General features: G+C 37.3%; 1 protein-coding gene across 4 annotated transcripts; it reads right to left on the bottom strand.

Annotated features, from left to right (window-relative positions):
- Positions 1-2194: 2194 nt before the first annotated feature.
- KLRB1 (killer cell lectin like receptor B1) lies at positions 2195-14884 on the bottom strand. 4 transcript variants are annotated; one of them, XM_005570085.5, is made up of 6 exons: positions 14722-14884; positions 8482-8580; positions 7703-7777; positions 6139-6293; positions 5689-5804; positions 2195-3059 (listed from the first exon to the last, which is right to left on the bottom strand). In XM_005570085.5, the coding sequence occupies exons 1-6, from the start codon at positions 14804-14806 to the stop codon at positions 2906-2908; spliced, it is 684 nt and encodes a 227-aa protein (XP_005570142.3). In that variant the 5' UTR covers positions 14807-14884; the 3' UTR covers positions 2195-2905. The 4 variants fall into 4 exon arrangements, with proteins under 4 accessions (XP_005570142.3, XP_015285841.3, XP_005570143.3 ...); XM_005570086.5 differs by having other exon boundaries at positions 2908-4127; XM_015430355.4 differs by lacking the exon at positions 8482-8580.
- Between the last annotated feature and the right edge of the window lie 5018 nt (positions 14885-19902).

The raw sequence follows: 19902 nt of genomic DNA, 5'->3' as shown, positions 1-19902 counted from the left end.
TTTATCAAATTTCAAGTACACAGTGTGTATTAACTATACTCAACACATTGTACATTAGATCTCCAGAATTTATTCATCTTATGAATGAAATTTCATACCTTTTGATTAACATCCCCCCATTTCCCCAACCGTCCAGCCCCTGGTAGCCCCTCGTCTATGCTCTGCTTCTATGAGTTGGACTTTTTAAGATTCCACATGTAAGTGAAATCATATAGTATTTGTGCATCTGGCTCATTTCACTTAGCATAATGCCCTCTAAATTTATTCATGTTGCTGTAAGTGCCAGAATTTTCTTCTTTTTTTTGTAGCTGCAAATTATTTCATTATGTTATATACATACACTGTATATGTGTGTGTGTGTATATATATATGCATATAGTACATACCACCTTTTCTTTGTTCATTCATCTACTGATGGACACCTAGAATGATACCGAATCTTGGCTATTGTGAATAGTGCTGTAATAAACATGGGGTGCAGTTATCTCTATGAGGTGTTGATTTAATTTCCCTTGGATATGTACCCAGAAGTGGCACTGCTGGATTGCATGACATTCTATTTGTAATTTTTGAGAAAGCTCCTTATTTTTTTCCATAATGGCCATACCAATTTTTATCCCCTCCAATAGCATATAAGATTTTTCTTTTCTCCACACCCTCACCAACACTTGCTATCTCTTATCTTTTTGATAATAGGTAGACAGTAGATCTTGAATGCCTTACTAAGTACCATATTTTCACCATGCCTTGGAGTTGCAGTTTATGTCATAAACATTGACTCAAATACTCTAAACAAAATTTTCCCCTTAAACCTAATATTTTTTAACCTGCCTAAAATACGGTTAGACATGCTTTCCTCATGGAATTTTGACTTCATAGTTTGAGATTCAGGAATAACCTCAGAATTATAATATCCAATACATAGTAAATTTATTTAATTATCTAATTTTGCAATAGCACATTACAGTGACAGATAACCTAACTTCTCGGGGTTAATTTTTCTGCAAAATTTTCTTACAGATGTGTGCTTTAAGGCTGCTTGATTTCAGACCTAACAACTATAGAAGGAGGAAAAGGTCAATGTTTGGAGTGAATTCTGGACTAACTGGGTGGATATAGCCTTATCCTGAATCACTTTAGAAGATTGCTATCAACATCATTCCAAAAAGGTGGGAATGTGGATTTTCCATCATGGGACAATTTTCATCGGATTTCTGCTCTACTGATGTCATTATGTGTCCTTCCCCCAAAGTATCGAATACTTCCAAACCTTACTTTCATTGTATATGATTTTGTAACGACACATTTTCCTAAAATGTTTTCCTAAGTAATCTATTTTCTAAGTAAATGGCACAAAATGAATTTTGCTTTGATTTTTGGTCTCTTCAAAAGTTATTGTTAACAAGTATTATAAATCCTCATGCATGGGATACAGGAATTGAGCCTTTATTTTAGCCATGTCATATGCACTTGAATTTATAGAATTCAATTTGGTGATGAATTATTAGGGTAAGCAGATGTCTATTTTGCAGAATTTTATTATGATGAGTCTTATCAGGTACATTTGCCATTTTCATTTATTTGATTTCCATGGATAGTTGGGCATATTTTTAAGAAAGGTGGACATTCAAGAGATCTATGATAGTAAATACTTCTGTTTTTCAGCTTTAACTTCAAAGTTAAAAGGTATAACTTATTTTCCGTCACAATAACTAAAGATTTAATTACATATTTTCTATAGCTTGTGTGTGTGAGCCGTGGGTAGAAGAAGTTATGGAAGAAAATGATGTAATAATAAAATTAAAATGGGAAGAACTATGGAATGGCAGGAAGAGTTAAAGTCCCTTCCCAAACTCCTTTAATTATGGGTTTCTGGTGTCAGAGTTAAAAGAATGGAATTTAATCAATGTTCTGCCACAATTCAATTGTGTAGTGGTTTAAAACATGATAGACTATGATAGATGCACAGGGATTTAGCAATTATTTACTAAAACTTTCCTGGAGATGAGCCATGACATGGAAGGGATCAATGAAGGCCACACATACACATCAGGGTTAGAATCTAATTCTCTTCAGCTGGTCTGGGGGTTCTTCCCATTGAAGGGGAGCCAGAGATCACCTCCAAAGCCCTTTCTTAGCCCATAGTGGGCTCTTCTATTGGATCTAGAAACTAAATTGGCACCAGGCAGATGAACAAAATAAAAGTATACACATTTTATTCATTTTGCATGTACATGACGAACTCACAAGAGAGTGAAATCCAAAGAAGTGGCCTAAGCAAGATGCTTTTACGCTTTTTAGACCAAGAATGATAAATGTGAAAAGAAATGACAGTACGAAGGAAAGGTGGCTGGGGGCAATCCATTTTCTAGAGGAGTCACTAGGAGATATATTAGTTGTGGGGGGCTGTCAAATAGGCGAAAGATAAGTGTTTATTAAATATCTTTATTCAGGTTCATTGCAGCATCCAATTCCAGGTCTCTGTCGGTAAGAGCTATTTTCTTGCCCTTGTATGACCAGGGTAGCCCTCCCAGAGGAATCTTTATGGCTTGCCACATGTGGGAAGTGACAGGTCAGCTCTCCCTTTCTGAATCTGCAATTTCTCCACTGTTTTAAACACAAAACAATCAATATACCAATTTGGCATATTCAGGGACATCCTTCACTCCTTCACCATAGACTATCACTGTTTCTTTAAAATGATACATGTTTTCTCTATGTCTCTGTTTCCTCATTTTGTAGAATGAATATGATAAACATGAACTTCCGTAAGATTCATACCAGTTGAACAATTCTCAGAATTTGTTCACTTTGTGCCACTGAATGTACATTAGGTAGTACCAATAGTATGTGCAGTTAAAAGTACAGAGATCAGTAATGGGAAGCAAATAAATTGAGATGGGATTCATAGCCAAGAGTCAGGAGACACTTTATTTCTCACAAGTGTTAGTTCTTTTTGGCAGATCCATTTCATTTCTGTACTACAGTACTCAGAATACACAGATGTCTGTGAGATGTAAACACAGCTGTTTTCTTTAGCATCACCTGTAATTTTTAAGCTGGAGAGGAAAAGAAAAGTCTGTCTTAGTGCTTAGGATTTTCTCATAGCTATTCTCACTTAGCCATTATTTCCTAGGACTCTCAGGAAGCAGTAGAAAGATAAACTGTTAAACAAAGAAGGTACACAGTCACAAATATAATGGTATGAACTTTTAAGATAGAGCTAATGGAAACCTCTGGAACTTTCAAGTTCATCTTCATTGGAAAACAATCCCTCTAACAAGAAACTTCACAATTACGTTTAAAAAAGAAACAAACTTTGGAAACTGGGGATTCAATCTTCTTATTGTTCTACTAACAGGTCACGTTGAAATTCTTTACTGAGCCACAGTTTTCTGAAATATTTAGGCTATAGCCACCTAATATTTAGGGGAGGCATGGAGATGAAATATGAAAATGTGACAATACTTCAAAAATATGTGCTCAGTAAATATGATAAATATCTGGAGGCATGATGGATGTTCAGAGTCTATAGAATTTGAAAGCAGTGAGAAAAAGTGGCTCAGTTCATGGTTATGCAGTCAGAGGTTCCTTTCATTCTCATTCCAAACAGAGGTGAATGGGTGTCTGCAGCAATATAATATTAGTTTCAAACAAGCATGAGTCCCGTGGCTCACTGCAGGTAGGAGGTGGCGATATAATTCAAACAATGGGACAGGCTGTATTAGAGTTGAGTTGCAAAGATGATGTGAGTTCAAGACTCTCCTATTTGTCTCAAACGGATGAGGTGGTGGCAGCGTGCAGGGCTCCATTACAGCTTTTCTTTAGTCATTTGTTCCATTTTTTTCATGTAGCCTCTTGGGGCTGTTTGTCTGATTTCTTCCTACTGCCCAACCTTCTAGTCAAACCAAAAACTTCTTTCAAATGGGCTATTGCAAAAGTTCCCTATATTTTATCTCTTCCACCCTTTTAATTCTTTCTTAAATTATCAGGGTAATTTTTTAAATGCCAATCTGGCCAAGTCAACAATTCTTTTTCCAAAAGGCCCTCAGTGGTTTTCCAGGCCTTCCTTGATGAGACATCTGGCTAGCTCTTATACATTGTCTCCTGTAGCCCCCAAAACAATCCTGTAAAAAATATTATGATTCTTTCTTTTCTTTCCTTGCCTTGCAGATAAAAACAGAGTCTAATTGGTGCTATAACATGATACCTTCCAGGTTTACCTGATCACTCCTATCTTAAAGCATCATCTTTCTCCTCAGAATAAAATGAGAGGTTCAACTGAATTTACTCCATCCACTTTATACATATTTATGTTCACATTTCAGTGTTTTCAAATTTTATTTTTTACTGTGAACCACAATAAAATAAACATTTTGCATTATGACCCCGTTAAGAAACACATACAAACTATATTTAATAAATGCTAATTCACCAATACTGTGTATGAAAAGATAAGAATAAATTAATAGCAAACATACTTTCATTTATTTGTAAATAAAATATAGAAAATAACCCCCAGAAAGCAATATAAAAATCAAGAGAGTTGTTTTTAAATATAATGTGTATGTTTGGCTTTTCATAAATTTATTCTAGTCCAGAACATTTATTTTTAAATCATCTTAAATCTTACACTTTATGAAATTTTTTCTTAAAATCTTACACTTTATGAAATTTTTTAGAATGTGACTCATATAATGTTAAAACTTTGCCGATTGAGCCAACATTTCTTTCAGTGTTTAATACTTTCCATACTTAATAAATTATTAGTATACTTTAGACAAACTTAAACATTCTCCTATGTTTTAAATTTTAACCTCTTGTTTTTCGGGTGACGGAAAATACATTTTAAATGTAAATTCTGCCAATTTGACTAAATCATTTACAGACTTATTAAATATAAATCTTTATATTATCTGTTTTGAAAAACTCATTAAAAGTTCTTTACAGAAATGTGGTTGAAGGCCTACACATTTTTGCTTGTGAGGGAAGAAAATACCTTACCCTTTTCTGCAAAATTATCCACGAATTCTGCTAAAATATGAAATTTGCCTGTGTTGCATCAACCCTCATAGTATGTTGATGGTAATTTTGACCATCTTACACAAGATAAAAGCACGTAACACTGAAGAGAAAACAGCAAATAGCTCTTTTGTGGCTTATACATGTTTTCATCACATCCTCTAATGTACCTCTGCCTTTCACACCAGTGGTTCAAATATACTGCAATTTTTGTCACAGCGTGGGTGTCTGGGTTCCACACTCTGATATTTACTATTTTTTCTTTTCTTTTAATGCCAGCTGTGACCCACTAAATTGGTCTCATTACCTGCTAATGTATATTTTCCCACAGTTTGAAAAATACAATGTAAGACATTCTGTGTGCCAGTGGTCTCCAGATAATCACTATTTTTAATTTAATGTGCCCCTTCCAAATAAGTTAGTCTATTTCCTGTCCCCTAAAACTCCATTGCAGATAAATATATATTTTCTTATAAAGAGCTGATATATTTTCATATATAGAACTTTCCAACCAACTTTGAAATCATCCATCTTCTTAGCATATTCTGAACCTCTGGAGAGTTTTTAAACCAAATTAAAACTACAAAACTCAATCTTCAGTGTTACCATTTTGCAGTGTAAACCTGATATAAATTGAATATTAAAATTAGCTCATCTAATACTCACTCATTAGAACTTAGAAAAGAGCCATTTATCCACTTCCAGTTCTTCTCTGATAACGAAAAATTTAATCCAATCCAAAATGAAATTGCTTTGTCATGTATCAAGTTCTGTGTGCGTGTCTATAAATGAAACAGAAGGATATTAAATCTGCTTATCTATTCTTGGTTTGATCCCCTAAAACCTAGTTCAAGCATCACCTCATCTCTGAAGTCTTTCCGAACTCCTTGTCAGCATTAATTATTCCTTCTTTGTGATATTTCTGTGTTTTTATTTCTATTATTGCATTCATCACCTTATATTTAATTATTTTTTTACATATCCACTTAGTCATTCAAATTGTGAAGTCAAAGTCATCACTTCCATTACATAAAACCCCGGGCTAATGCACAGACGTATTGGTATGCTTTAAAGAAAGTGTTAAGTTTTATTAAGGTATTTTATTTAATGATTTACCAATTCATCCTTATCTTGAATAAGCAGCAAACTGGATTCTTTGGTGGAACAATCAGCTAGACTGTTATTCCAAGGGTTGACAGTGTGAGAAAATAGCAAGCATTTCTCTTGGACTTGCTGCCAATATATTGGGCAGTTTAAGAGATCTGGTCTTTCTAAAGTGAAAAACGGAAATAAGAAATAAATGTTATATTTCTAACCTATCCCTGACACACCACAACCAATCACGCACACATATCATTATAAATGTTCAAAGTTTTTTATTATCACTGTGAGAAAAATGAATTTATTATAAAGTTGAGGTTTTCGGCCGGGCGTGGTGGCTCACGCCTGTAATCCCAGCACTTTGGGAGGCCGAGGTGGGCGGATCACAAGGTCAGGAGATCGAGACCATGGTGAAACCCCGTCTCTACTAAAAACAGAAAAAATTAGCCGGGCGCAGGGGCGGGCGCCTGTAGTCCCAGCTACTCGGGAGGCTGAGGCAGGAGAATGGCGTGAACCCGGGAGGCGGAGCTTGCAGTGAGCCGAGATGGCGCCACTGCACTCCAGCCTGGGCGACAGAGCGAGACTCCATCTCAAAAAAAAAAAAAAAAAAGTTGAGGTTTTCAAGGACTACCGTTCATTCTGGTACCAAGAATTGGAAATTAGTGACCAGTTATCTTGAGCATAAATGGAATCATAAAATATCAAAGTAGGAAAATACCATCAGAATAATTTAAACGGCCACATCTTACATTTTAAGACAGGGAGAGACAGAATAACTTGTTTAAGTTCAGCCAGTCAGATGAAATATTTCTATTTCTCAGTTTCCTTAAATTCATCACCAGTGCCTATTCCACTACACAGGCAACAATATAAAACTCATGTAAAAAGTGCTGATTTTAAATGATGCACAAAATGCATAGCAAATAATTATTTTCACTAAATTAATGAGAAATACCATGGAGAAAAAAGTATAAGAAAATTTCTAATTGCTGAATGAGGTATTTACCTACTTAATGTGATCTATTGGATAGAATTTTCCAGAGGGACTTTCAGGTTTTCCTAAAACTTCCATTCTGTGAGAATGTGCACACAGATCATACTACACTACAGTCACTCAACAGCAGTCACCTTTTTTTACTAACACACGCTGGAACAAGACTAATGTGGCTACATGGTGAGGAAATATAATAAATAGTAAAGAATTCATTCTATGTTTAAGTTCTATCAATTATCTTCAGGCCAAACTTAATAGCTCACTAAGATAATCAAATATTTCACATATTTTCGTATCAACAATGGAGTATCCTAGCAGAGGCTTCTCATGAGGCAGCATGCTTTGCTGGTTAAAACCTTAGGTCAGAAGTCAGACCACGTACGTATAATTCCCAGCCTCCTCACTTGGTGCTTATGTGACCCTCAGCAAGTTGTTGAATCCTTTTATGCCTCAGTTTTCTAATTCAGAAAAGCAGAATGACAAGAATATCTTAACATATGGATTGTTATGAATTGTACCAAAGGTAACACATGAAATCTACAAATATTAATTGTTATTCTTAGGAAATTCAATCCACACAATTACCTGTTGTTTTAGTCCTGTTCTGTTGAATGTCCACACTGCATTTTCCTATTGATGGTTTCTGTAGTAAGGATGCCACTAGTACATAACGAAAAACAATTAAGAGTATTAAATGCTGAAATGTGTGGTGGAGTGGATATATTACATTTGTTACTTCAGGAAACTAAATAATCTCAACAAGCTTGAATATGGACAGAAGATAAAAGTATTAGCAATGTGGTGAAAAAAAAAAAAAAAAAAAGTCTCACCTACAGGAAGCATACAGAAACAAATAAGAAAAAAACAAAACAGGTGGACTCACACAGGCATTAGGTTGCCTGTGTCTACTAGATAAGTCAATCTAACAGCATTACTTAAGCTCTTAAATTGCCTACAGTCTCACCCGAACTTTATCATCTTCAAAATCAGTCTAATTGTGCCTGTTCCAAGGGAGAGATTATCTGCTGCAATCTGGAATTTTAGTAGGTACATAATAAACCATAAATAACTGGAAATTTTTCTTTTCTTTGTCATCATCTTTGTGGCACAATTGTGATCTTTTTCAAAAGTTCTTGGGCCACCTATATAATACCCCGTGATGACTCTCAGGGCAATTAGGAACACAAATACGAAAGGCTGGTATCCAAAGTGGATATGGACTGACTCTTAGAAGCTTTGCTTCATGACTTTTTATTCATTGATCTTTCACTAAGATTGGGGTGGCCAAATCATGTTGAGATGCTCTAAGATACATGATGGAAGTAGAGTAAGTATTACGCAACAAATGATGTTGCCTCACTTACCTGAAAGACTCAACCCAGTAACAACCAAAACAAGGAGAATAATCCCAGCACAGCTAAGTTTCAGGGCAAATTGATGCCAAGGTGAACCCTGACAGACATCTGAGAAGTTAAAACGAAAAAAACAAAAAGAAACAAACAAAAAAACCCAAAAAACGTCAGTTAACTCAGTGGAGTACATTTGGCACAAAAATGTACTTGGGATAACATAGGGACAATTAGATTCAGCTTAGAGGATGGGGGCAGGGAACAACCTGTATCCATCATTCTAAAAGAAGAGTCCTGCAAGATGGGTTCTCAGATCCAACAGAGTTTGCTTATTGATAAAATACGAACACTTATGCATGTGTGTATACAAAGGATTGGTATAAGAATCAAATGAGATAGGTAGAAAGATGTTTTGAAAATTACCAAGTGCTATACAAAAATGAAGTGCATATCTTAATGTAGGTAGTAAGTCAAAGTATTTTGTCCAAGAAGGAAGACCTTCATTTAGTCAAGATATTTTTTGAGGCTCTATTTTGTGCCAACCACCATGTTAGGTGCCGGTGATATACAGAAATTCTGTTTTTGGACATGGAATCCTGTGCTTTGCTGTTGCCTAGAACAAACATCTCCAAGTTGGGTCAAATGTATGGCCATCAAAGGAGAAGGTTTTGTGACTGCATACCATTTTCAATATTATCACTAGTATAACATGCGCTTATGTCTACAACATCGCATAGTCTAAACCGAGTGTCAGATAACTGCTTTTCCCTGTAATCATTTCAATTACTATATAATGAGTCTCCCATGTTCTTCAGAAGTTATGATTATATTGATGAAATGTTATAAATTCATCACAACGTTTTCAATATATTTTGCTCTATATCTTTGAAAACATGAATTAATAGAAAAAATAATAAAGAGAGACTTACTTATAAAAATATTCTGGAGAAACATGGGGACATAGCTTCCAAAATTAAATCAACTCTGATAAGGAATTATTCTGGTAGTATACGCCTCAGTTACACTGCTAGAAGTTGTGCCTACATAGCTCCCATATCTCTGATTTAATTGTAAGACTCCCTCCGCTCTCATTTGGTTTTTAACATATTAGATCTATTATAATTATAAATTACTTTATAAATTCTATTATTAGAGCCAGAAGCTTTTATAAGTAAAGGTTTTCTAATTTATCTGAAGCTATGGATTTGTTTGTATTATCTATTCTTTTTTATTTTTTCTAATATTACTCCATGTAAGTGATTCCTTGCTATGAGTTACATGTTAAAAAATTTAGCATCAGATAGACTATAATATTATCCTTTATTCTCATTATATGTTTCAGAATGGCCATGAAGCCATTTCTACTTTTAATGGTCCATTATCCTTGAGAATTGAGTCATGCAGTCCGTTTGCAGACCTGATAGTCTCTCACATTGGATGCTCACACTGATATAAGTGAATTAGCTCTCTCTAAAACGACCCTGAGGAGATAGAATTTAGTAGCATTAGAGGTGATCGAAGATTATGGGAGGAAACATAATACATTGGAGTCAGGGTTGTAACATATGGATTATCATCTGGAACTATTTAGGACATGCTGTATCAGTGGAGGGGGGCAAGGAGGAGTAGATACCTAGAGGAGACTCCAAGGCCCCAGGGATACATCTGAATGTGAGGAAACCAAGCTTGGTAATATTGGCCTAGAACTTCTAACGAGAGCTATGTGATACAAGAATGGCTACATGCAGTCAATGAGCCCAAGACAGCACTGGGATGGCTTTCCTTCCAGTTTTATAGACATACATTATTTCATCTTTCTGTCTCTTCTCTCCCCCGCTCTTCTCTTCCTTGAAACTCTAAGTTTGTTTGTCAAGTGGAGAAAGCTCTGTAAAGCCACTATTTTAATTGCTAAATTAATTAATTTTTTATATATTTATTTATTTATTTATTTATTTATTTATTTTTGAGACAGAGTTTCACTCTTGTTGCCCAGGCTGGAGTGCAATGGCGCGATCTCGGCTCACCGCAACCTCCGCCTCCCGGGTTCAAGCGATTCTCCTGCCTCAATCTCCCGAGTAGTTGGGATTACAAGCATGCACCACCAGGCCCGGCTAATTTTGTATTTTTTTTTTTATTATTATTAAAGACGGGGTTTCTCCATGTTGGTCAGGCTAGTCTCGAAAGTGCTGGGATTACAGACGTGAGCCACCGTGCCCGGCCTAATTCTATTACTAACATTAATTTAGTAATTTTTCATTACTAAAGTCTAACTAACATTGATTAAGAACAGTCTTTCCAATCTAGCAAATCTGAGTGTGAACATGCTATTTTGGAAAATACGTTCAACCTTCATAACCCACACATTTCCTCATCTGTGAACTGTGGAATAATATCTATGTCATAATATTTTGGAGAGGATTATATGAAACAATTCTTCTAAATGCTGGGCACAGTGTCTGGCACATGGTAACTGTTCGATGAACAGCAGTTCTTTTTTCTAAAAGGTTTTTTTTCTTAACTATAGGTAAAAGGCAACTTGGTGACTTTTAAAAACTTATTCGTTCATGCTAAAATGTAAGGAGTTGAGTGGAGCGTACTGTGTCTGGGAGGAATGTACTCCTGTACTGTGTTTCTGTGGCACCACATGACATTAGAATTAACGAAGTTACAATAAATCACTACAGAAGTCAGGCAGACGTTAGTTATCTGGAAATACCTACCTATGACTGTTCTCCATTTGAGTTTAAAAAGTATGTGAAATCATCTGATTTCATTGTTCTGAACCTTCCATTGGCTTTTCATCAGGCAAATCTGAGTCTGTAGAATGGCTCATATGTCCCTACTTAAGCTGGCCCTCACTTCTATTGGATGTTATCACTCACATCTCTCTCTCTGGTTTCGTTGACTGCCTTAGATACAATCACCATGCTACAGAGTGACCACAGCCTCAACAGTTTAGCCAGAGTCCAGTAGTGGTTTTACATTTTGCCCTCACCCCGTCTGGCCTCCATATGCGCACTCTGCACGCAGACACCTCCTACAATTATCACAGGCATGTTTTCATTTTGAGGTTTTTGCACTTGTTGGTCACCTTCATAGAAGACTCCTCTCTCAGGGTCTTATGTCTTTGTCCCTCGCTTCTGTCAGGTTTTGACTCAATGTCATCTTCTCAGGGAGGCCTTCCTTGATTATTCTGTTTGATATGCTACCCTCCCCGAAAGCTAAATCCTATTTTCAAATTTTTCTCAATAACACTAACACCATCTCATCTTTTATACTGACTTAGTTGTTTATTTTATTGATTGTGTGCCTTCATTTTTTTTTAAATTTTTATTTTTTATTATACTTTAAGTTCTAGGGTACATGTGCACAACCTGCAGGTTTGTTACATATGTATACATGTGCCATGTTGGTTTGTTGCACCCGTTAACTCATCATTTACATTAGGTATTTCTCCTAATGTTATCCCTTCCTCCTCACCCCACTCCACAACAGGCCCTGGTGTGTGATGTTCCCCTTCCTGTGTCCAAGTGTTCTCATTGTTCAATTCCCACCTATGAGTGAGAACATGTGGTGTTTGGTTTTCTGTCCTTGTGATAGTTTGCTCAGAATGATCGTTTCCAGCTTCATCCATGTCCCTGCAAAGGACATGAACTCATCCTTTTTTATGGCTGCATAGTATTACATGGTGTGTATGTGCCACATTTTCTTAATCCAGTCTCTCAATGATGGACATTTGGGTTGGTTCCAAGTCTTTGCTATTGCGAATGCTGCCACAGTAAAGATACTTGTGCATGTGTCTTTATAGTAGCATGATTTATAATCCTTTGGAGATATACCCAGTAATGGGATCACTGGATCAAATGATATTTCTAGCTCTAGATCCTTGAAGAATAGCCATACTGTCTTCCACAAATGTGCTTCCATTTTACTATAAACTCTATGAAGGAAAATAATTTTGTCTATTTTGTTCACTGCTGTATTCACAGCATGCCTGGCACAGAGTATGAGTTTATTTTTGAATGAATGAATAAACTCTAGAGGCATTTTTGCAAACACCTTATCCAGTTTTCTTTTCTTTTTTTTTTTTTTTTTTTTGAGGCGGAGTCTTCACTCTGTCGCCCAGGCTGGTTAACAGACCAAACCCTTGCCATCTGACCATAAGCAAGATAAGTTATCACTCACATCTCTCTTTCTGGTTTTGTTGACTGCCTTAGATACAAGCACCACGCTACAGAGTGACCACAGCCTCAACAGTTTAGCCAGAGTCCAATAGTGGTTTTATAATTATTTAATATCAGACTAGTGTTCTATAGTCACATACTTTGCTCTGGCTTTATTCTACTCTTGTTTTTTCTTTCAGGTTTACTCTCAGAATGACATTTTATAGGATAATTATTACAATCCAAGTAGAAAAAAATTTCCGCATCCTTTGGGATCATAGCAACATTTGGGAAGAGTCTCACTATCTCTATATTCATTTTCTGACAATGCCCATTTTCCAACTTTTGCTGAATATGAACAGAGGAAAAGAAAGACTTACTCTTTAAAAAAAAAGCTTGCTCAACCAAATCCTCCCTATAGTTATTAGAATCCTCTAATTTTCTCTACTGTTATATGAAAATTGTAGTGAAACTTAATTGACAGCTCTAAGATTTTCTTCTTGACTTAAAACTTTGAGAATTCAATAGTTTAAAACTTAAACAGTCTTGAAACAGCACAAGTCAAATACTCGGCATGATATGGAATGAATATCAGAATGGTAAACAATTGTAATATTATCGATGACAGTAAATCCAGTTAGATATCAGAAAATAATTATGTGTCATAATAATTTCATACTGATTTTCTGCCTCAGTTTCTAGTTTCTTCCCATCCATCCACAGGCCATGCTATTCATCACGTATTACCTCACATTGGTGTTCCCCGCGTCTTTCACTCAGAATCCTAACTCTTCAGAGACACAGGAAAGTGCCAGTTTCAACAAATGGTAAGTAGGTTCATTACTGATATGCTTGAGTATTTTGTGGCTTGTCTCTTTCTAAGCTGTGATACTTTTCAAACTAGAAACTATCAGATAGTAATGATATTCAAATCTTTGATCTCGAATTTTTATTTTCCAGAAAGTTTTCCCCTCTCTTGAGAGAGTGAAGTATGTCACTCATTAAGCCTATACTTTATATATATATTTATATATAATATATAATATATATATAAGATATATGTATTTTATATATATATGGAGAGAGAGAGAGAGAGAATCTCGCTGTGTCACCCAGGCTGGAGTACAGTGACACAATTACAGCTCACTGCAGCCTTGATCTCTTGGGCTCAATCAATCCTCTCACCTCAGCCTCCTAAGTAGCTAGGACCACAGGCGTGTGCCACACACTTGGCTATTTTTTTGTATTGTTTGTAGAGATGAAGTTTTGCCACATTACCCAGGCTGGTCTTGAACTCCTGGACTCAAGCAAACCACCCACCTCAGCCTACCAAAGTGCTGGGATTACAGGCATGAGCCACTGCAACTGGCCTACACGTTGTATTCTGAAAGGAATATTATGGATGAAAATGCACTGGGACCTAATCATAGTATTGATATTTTGTAGAGGAATTTGGACTAACGTACGTTGTTATTACAGCAAGTTTGCAATGTGTGTCTTAAATATTCCTTAGTTCACACATGTAAAATATTTTTCCTTCTTTCCTTCCTTCCTTCCTCCTCCTCTTTCTGTCTCTTTCTCTCTCTCTTCCTTTCTCTCTCCTCTTTCTCCCTTCCTTCCTTCCTTCCTTCCTTCCTTCCTTCCTTCCTTCCTTCCTTCCTTCCTTCCTTTCTTTCTTTCTTTCTTTCTTTCTTTCTTTCTTTCTTTCTTTCTTTCTTTCTTTCTTTCTTTCTTTCTTTCTTTCTTTCTTTCATTTATTCTTTCTTTCCTTCCTTGTGGAGCAGGGGTAACCCATAGGCAGTGTGCCCAATGTAGCCTAAAGTGTTGTTTCTTCAGAGTCTTTTAACCAAGGCTCAGTAAGACAGGTGATGTTTGCTTTTCATGCTAACTGGATTGAGAAAAAGAAATGTATGAGGTTTAAAATTTTTGTCCAAAGTTGTGATTATCTACAGGCAAGCCATGCAACACCCATTAAACATTAATATAAAACCACTGCTCATCTTTAAAGCAATGATTTAAAGCCATAAATATAACAGGAAGATCTAATTCTGGAAGATATACAAATGCTGAAAGGAAAATTAAAGCCACTTACCCCGAGGAAGAGATGAAGGTGAAGAACTTTCTGGGCCTGAGTCCTTGGGTAAGGTTAACTCAGCATACATCATTTGTTGGTCCATTGCAGACAGAGGAAGGTGGCATTAAACTTGCATATAAGAAAAAACTCTCAATTCTGTGAGGTAAAATCAGCAAAAGGAAGCGTTCTGCCTGCAGTACTTTGTTGTCTCTCTTTTGTCCCCACCCACCTACACTTCTTGGTGGTGGTTTTCTCCGCAAATTACTGAGACAATCCACTCACTGCATGTTCATTATGCCTAGCTATGTAATATCTACTTTCCTTAATTAACTGGCCTGTTGTTTGACAAAATTCTGGGAGGCTCGTTTGTTCTTGTTTTTATAACCATTCTTTTTCTGTTGCTCTCTCAGGGCCAGTACCAGAGTGAAGCAGATGAGGCATAGCCTGGGGTTCCAATTTAAGGGGCCCCCACAAAACTCAGTAATTAACAGAAATAATATTTAGCACAATTTTGTAAAAGTAAAAATTAATGTAAAAAAGTCCATAATGCTATTCAAAGACTCTAAAATCTTCCTGAAATATCTGTGCTTCAAAGAAAGTGGTGAAATGTGAGAAATGGGAACATAAATGTGAGAAAGCCCAATGAATAACACAACAGAAAAAGCAATGTGCTAAAGATCAATAGCCTACTGTTAGCTTAGCGCTAAAGGCACTGTTGGATATGATAGCATTTTCACATAAGTAAAAGTATTTGGAAACCATCTGAATTGTAGGAAGTGGAGCATATGGAATTTTTTTTTATCTCTTTCAAAGATTTTCTTTTTCTTTCGAGGTGATTATAGAATGTGTATACTTTTTTTTCCTTTTTCTTTTTTTATTATACTTTAAGTATAATAAGTACGTTGTGCACAACATACAGGTTTGTTACATATGTATACATGTGCCATGTTGCTGTGCTGCACCCGTTTACTCATCATTTACATTAGGTATATCTCTTATTGCTATCCCTCCCCCCTCCCCACACCCCACGACAGACCCCACTGTGTGGTGTTCCTCACCCTGTGTCCAAGTGTTCTCATTGTTCACTTCCCACCTATGAATGAGAACATGCAGAGTTTGGTTTTCCATCCTTGCGATAGTTTGCTCAGAATGATGGTTTCAAGCTTCATCCATGTCCCTACAAAGGACATGAACTCATCCTTTTTTATGGCTGCATAGTATTCCATGTGTATATGTGCCACATTTTCTTAATCCAGTCTATCATTAATGGACATTTGGGTTGGTTCCAAGTCTTTGCTATTGTGAATAGTACCACAATAAACATACGTGTCTCTATAGCAGCATGATTTATCATCCTTTGGATATATGCCCAGTAATGGGATGGCTGGGTCAAATGGTATTTCTAGTTCTAGAGCCTTGAGGAATCACCACACTGTCTTCCACAATAGTTGAACTAGTTTACAGTCCCACTAACAGTGTAAAAGCATTCCTATTTCTCCACATCGTCTCCAGCACCTGTTGTTTCCTGACTTTTTAATGATCGCCATTCTAACTGGTGTGACATGGTATCTCATTGTGGTTTTGATTTGCATTTCTCTGACACCCAGCGATGATGAGCATTTTTTCTTGTGTCTGTTGGCTGCATAAATGTCTTCTTTTGCGAAGTGTCTGTTCATATCCTTTGCCCACTTTTGGATGGGGTTGTTTGATTTTTTCTTATAAATTTGTTTAAGTTCTTTGTAGATTCTGGATATTAGCCCCTTGTCAGACGGGTAGATTGTAAACATTTTCTCCCATTCTGTAGGTTGTCTGTTCACTCTGGTGGTAGTTCCTTTCACCATGCAGAAGCTCTTTAGTTTAATTAGATCCCATTTGTCAATTTTGGCTTTTGTTGCCATTGCTTTTGGTGTTTTAGTCATGAAGTCCTTGCCCATGCCTATGTCCTGAATGGTATTGCCTAGGTTTTCTTCTAGGGTTTTTATGGTTTTAGGTCTAACATTTAAGTCTTTAATCCATCTTGAATTAATTTCTGCATAAGGTGTAAGGAAGGGATCCAGTTTCAGCTTTCTACATATGGCTAGCCAGTTTTCCCAGCACCATTTATTAAATAGGGATTCCTTTCCCCATTTCTTGTTTCCATCAGGTTTGTCAAAGATCAGATGGTTGTAGATGTGTGGTATTGTTTTTGAGGGCTCTGTTCTGTTCTATTGGTCTATATCTCTGTTTTGGTACCAGTACCATGCTGTTTTGGTTACTGTAGCCTTGTATTATAGTTTGAAGTCAAGTAGTGTGATGCCTCCTGCTTTGTTCTTTTTGCTTAGGATTGTCTTGGCAATGTGGGCTCTTTTTTAGTTCAATATGAACTTTAAGGTAGTTATTTCCAATTCTGTGAAGAAAGTCATTGGTAGCTTGATGGGGATGGCATTGAATCTATAAATTACCTTGGGCAGTATGACCATTTTCACAATATTGATTTTTCCTATTCATGAGCATGGAATGTTCTTCCATTTGTTTTTGTCCTCTTTTATTTCATTGAGCAGTGTTTTGTAGTTCTCCTTGAAGAGGTCCTTCACCTCTTTCAAAGATTTTTAGGCACAGAACCTCAGAGCAAGACCTTAGGTGGACTGGGTTCCAAGATGGCTGAATAGGAACAGCTCCAGTCTACAGCTCCCAGTGTGAGTGACACAGAAGAGGGTGATATCTGCATTTCCAACTGAGGTCTGGGTTCGTCTCACTGGGGTTTGTCAGACAGTGGGTGCAGCCCATGGAGCAGGGTGGGGCATCGCCTCTCCAAGGAAGCATAAGGGATCAGAGAATTCCCTTTCCTAGCCAAGGGAAGCCGTGACAGATGGTACCTGGTTGGGACACTCCCACCTTAATATGGCACTTTTCCAATAGTCTTAGCAAATGGCACACCAGGAGATTATATCCCACACTTAGCTCAGAGGTTCCCACACCCATGGAGCCTCACTCACTGCTAGCGCAGCAGCCTGAGATCAAACTGCAAGGTGGTAGTGAGGGTGCTGGGGGAGGGGAGTCCTCCATTGCTGAGGCCTGAGTAGGTAAACAAAGCTGCCGGGAATCTTGAACTGGGTGCAGCCCACTGCAGCTCAAGGAGGCCTGTCTGGCTCTGTAGATTCCACCTCTAGAGGCACGGCATAGCTGAAGAAAATTCAGCAGAAACTTCTGTAGACTAAAACATCCCTGTTTGACAGTTTTGGATAGAGTAATGGTTCTCCTAGCATGGAGTTTGAGATCTGAGAACAGACCGACTGCCTCCTCTCGTGGGTCCCTGACTCCCAAGTAGCCTAACTGGGAGACACCTCCCAGAAGGGGCCAACTGACACCTCATACAGGCAGGTGCCCCTCTGAGATGAAACCTCCAGAGGAAGGATCAGGCAGCAACATTTTCCGTTCTGCAATATTTGCTGTTCTGCAACCTCCACTGGTGATACCCAGGCAAACAGGGTCTGGAGTGGACCTCCAGCAAACTGCAACAGACCTGCAGCTGTGAGTCCTGAATGTTAGAAGGAAAACTAACAAACTGAAAGGACATCTACACCAAAACCCCATCTGTATGTCACTATCATCAAAGACCAAAGGTAGATAAAACCACAAAGATGGTGAGAAACCAGAGCAGAAAAGCTGAAAATTCTAAAAATGAGAGTGCCTCTTCTCCTCCAAAGGAACGCAGCTCCTCGCCAGCAATGGAACAAAGCTGGATGGAGAATGACTTTGATAAGTTGAGAGAAGACGGCTTCAGGCAATCAGTAATAACAAACTTCTCCGAGCTAAAGGAGGATTTAAAAACCCATCAAAAAAGAAGCTAAAAACCTTGAAAAAATATGAGATGAATGGCAAACTAGAGTACAGAGCATGGAGAAGACCTTAAATGACCTGATGGAGCTGAAAACTGTGGCATGAGAACTACGTGACACATGCACAAACTTCAGTAGCTGATTTGATCAAGTGGAAGAAAAAGTATCAGTGATTGAAGATCAAATGAATGAAATGAAGTGAGAAGAGAAGTTTAGAGAAAAAAGAGTACAAATAAATAAACAAAGCCTCCAAGAAATGTGGGACTATGTGAAAAGACCAAATCTATGTCTGATTGGTGTACCTGAAAGTGACAGGGAGAATGGAACCAAGTTTGAAAACACTCTTCAGGATATTATCCAGGAGAACTTCCCCAACCTAGCAAGGCAGGCCAACATTCAAATTCAGGCAATACAGAGAATGCCACAAAGATATTCCTTGAGAAGAGCAACTCCAAGACACATAATTGTCAGATTCACCAAAGCTGAAATGAAGAAAAAAATGTTAAGGGCAGCAAGAAAGAAAGGTCGGGTTACCCACAAAGGGAAGCCCATCAGACTAACAGCTAATCTCTCTGCAGAAACTCTACAAGCCAGAAGAGAGTGGGGGCCAATATTCAACATTTTTAAAGAAAAGAATTTCATATCAACCCAGAATTTCATATCCAGCCAAATTAAGCTTCATAAGTGAAGGAGACATAAAATCCTTTACAGACAAACAAATGCTGAGACATTTTGTCACCACCAGGCCTGCCTTACAAGAGCTCCTGAAAGAAACACTAAACATGGGAAGGAATAACTGGTACCAGTCACTGCAAAAACATGCCAAATTGTAAAGACCATTGATGCTAGGAAGAAACTGCATCAACTGATGAGCAAAATAACCAGCTAACATTATAATGACAGGAACAAATTCACACATAACAATATTAACCTTAAATGTAAATGGGCTAAGTCCTCCAATTAAAAGACACAGACTGGCAAATTGAACAAAGTGTCAAAGCCCATCAGTGTGCTGTATTCAGGAGACCCATCTCACATGCAGACACACATAGACTCAAAATTAAGAGATGGAGGAAGATGTACCTAGCAAATGGAAAACAAAAAAAAAGCAGAGCTTGCACTCCTAGTCTCTGATAAAACAGACTTTAAACCAGCAAAAATCAATAGAGACAAAGAAGGCCATTATATAATGGTAAAGGGATCAATTCAACAAGAAGAGTTAACTATCCTAAATATATATGCACCCAATACAAGAGCACCCAGATTCATAAAGCAAGCCCTTAGAGACCTAAAAAGAGACTTAGACTCCCATACAATAATAATGGGAGACTTTAACACCCTGCTGTCAACATTAGACAGATCAATGAGACAGAAAGTTAAC

Source organism: Macaca fascicularis, chromosome 11 (genome assembly GCF_037993035.2).
Source record: "Macaca fascicularis isolate 582-1 chromosome 11, T2T-MFA8v1.1".
NCBI classification, from domain to species: Eukaryota; Metazoa; Chordata; class Mammalia; order Primates; family Cercopithecidae; genus Macaca; species Macaca fascicularis.
This window is presented reverse-complemented; position numbering and strand designations above follow the sequence as displayed.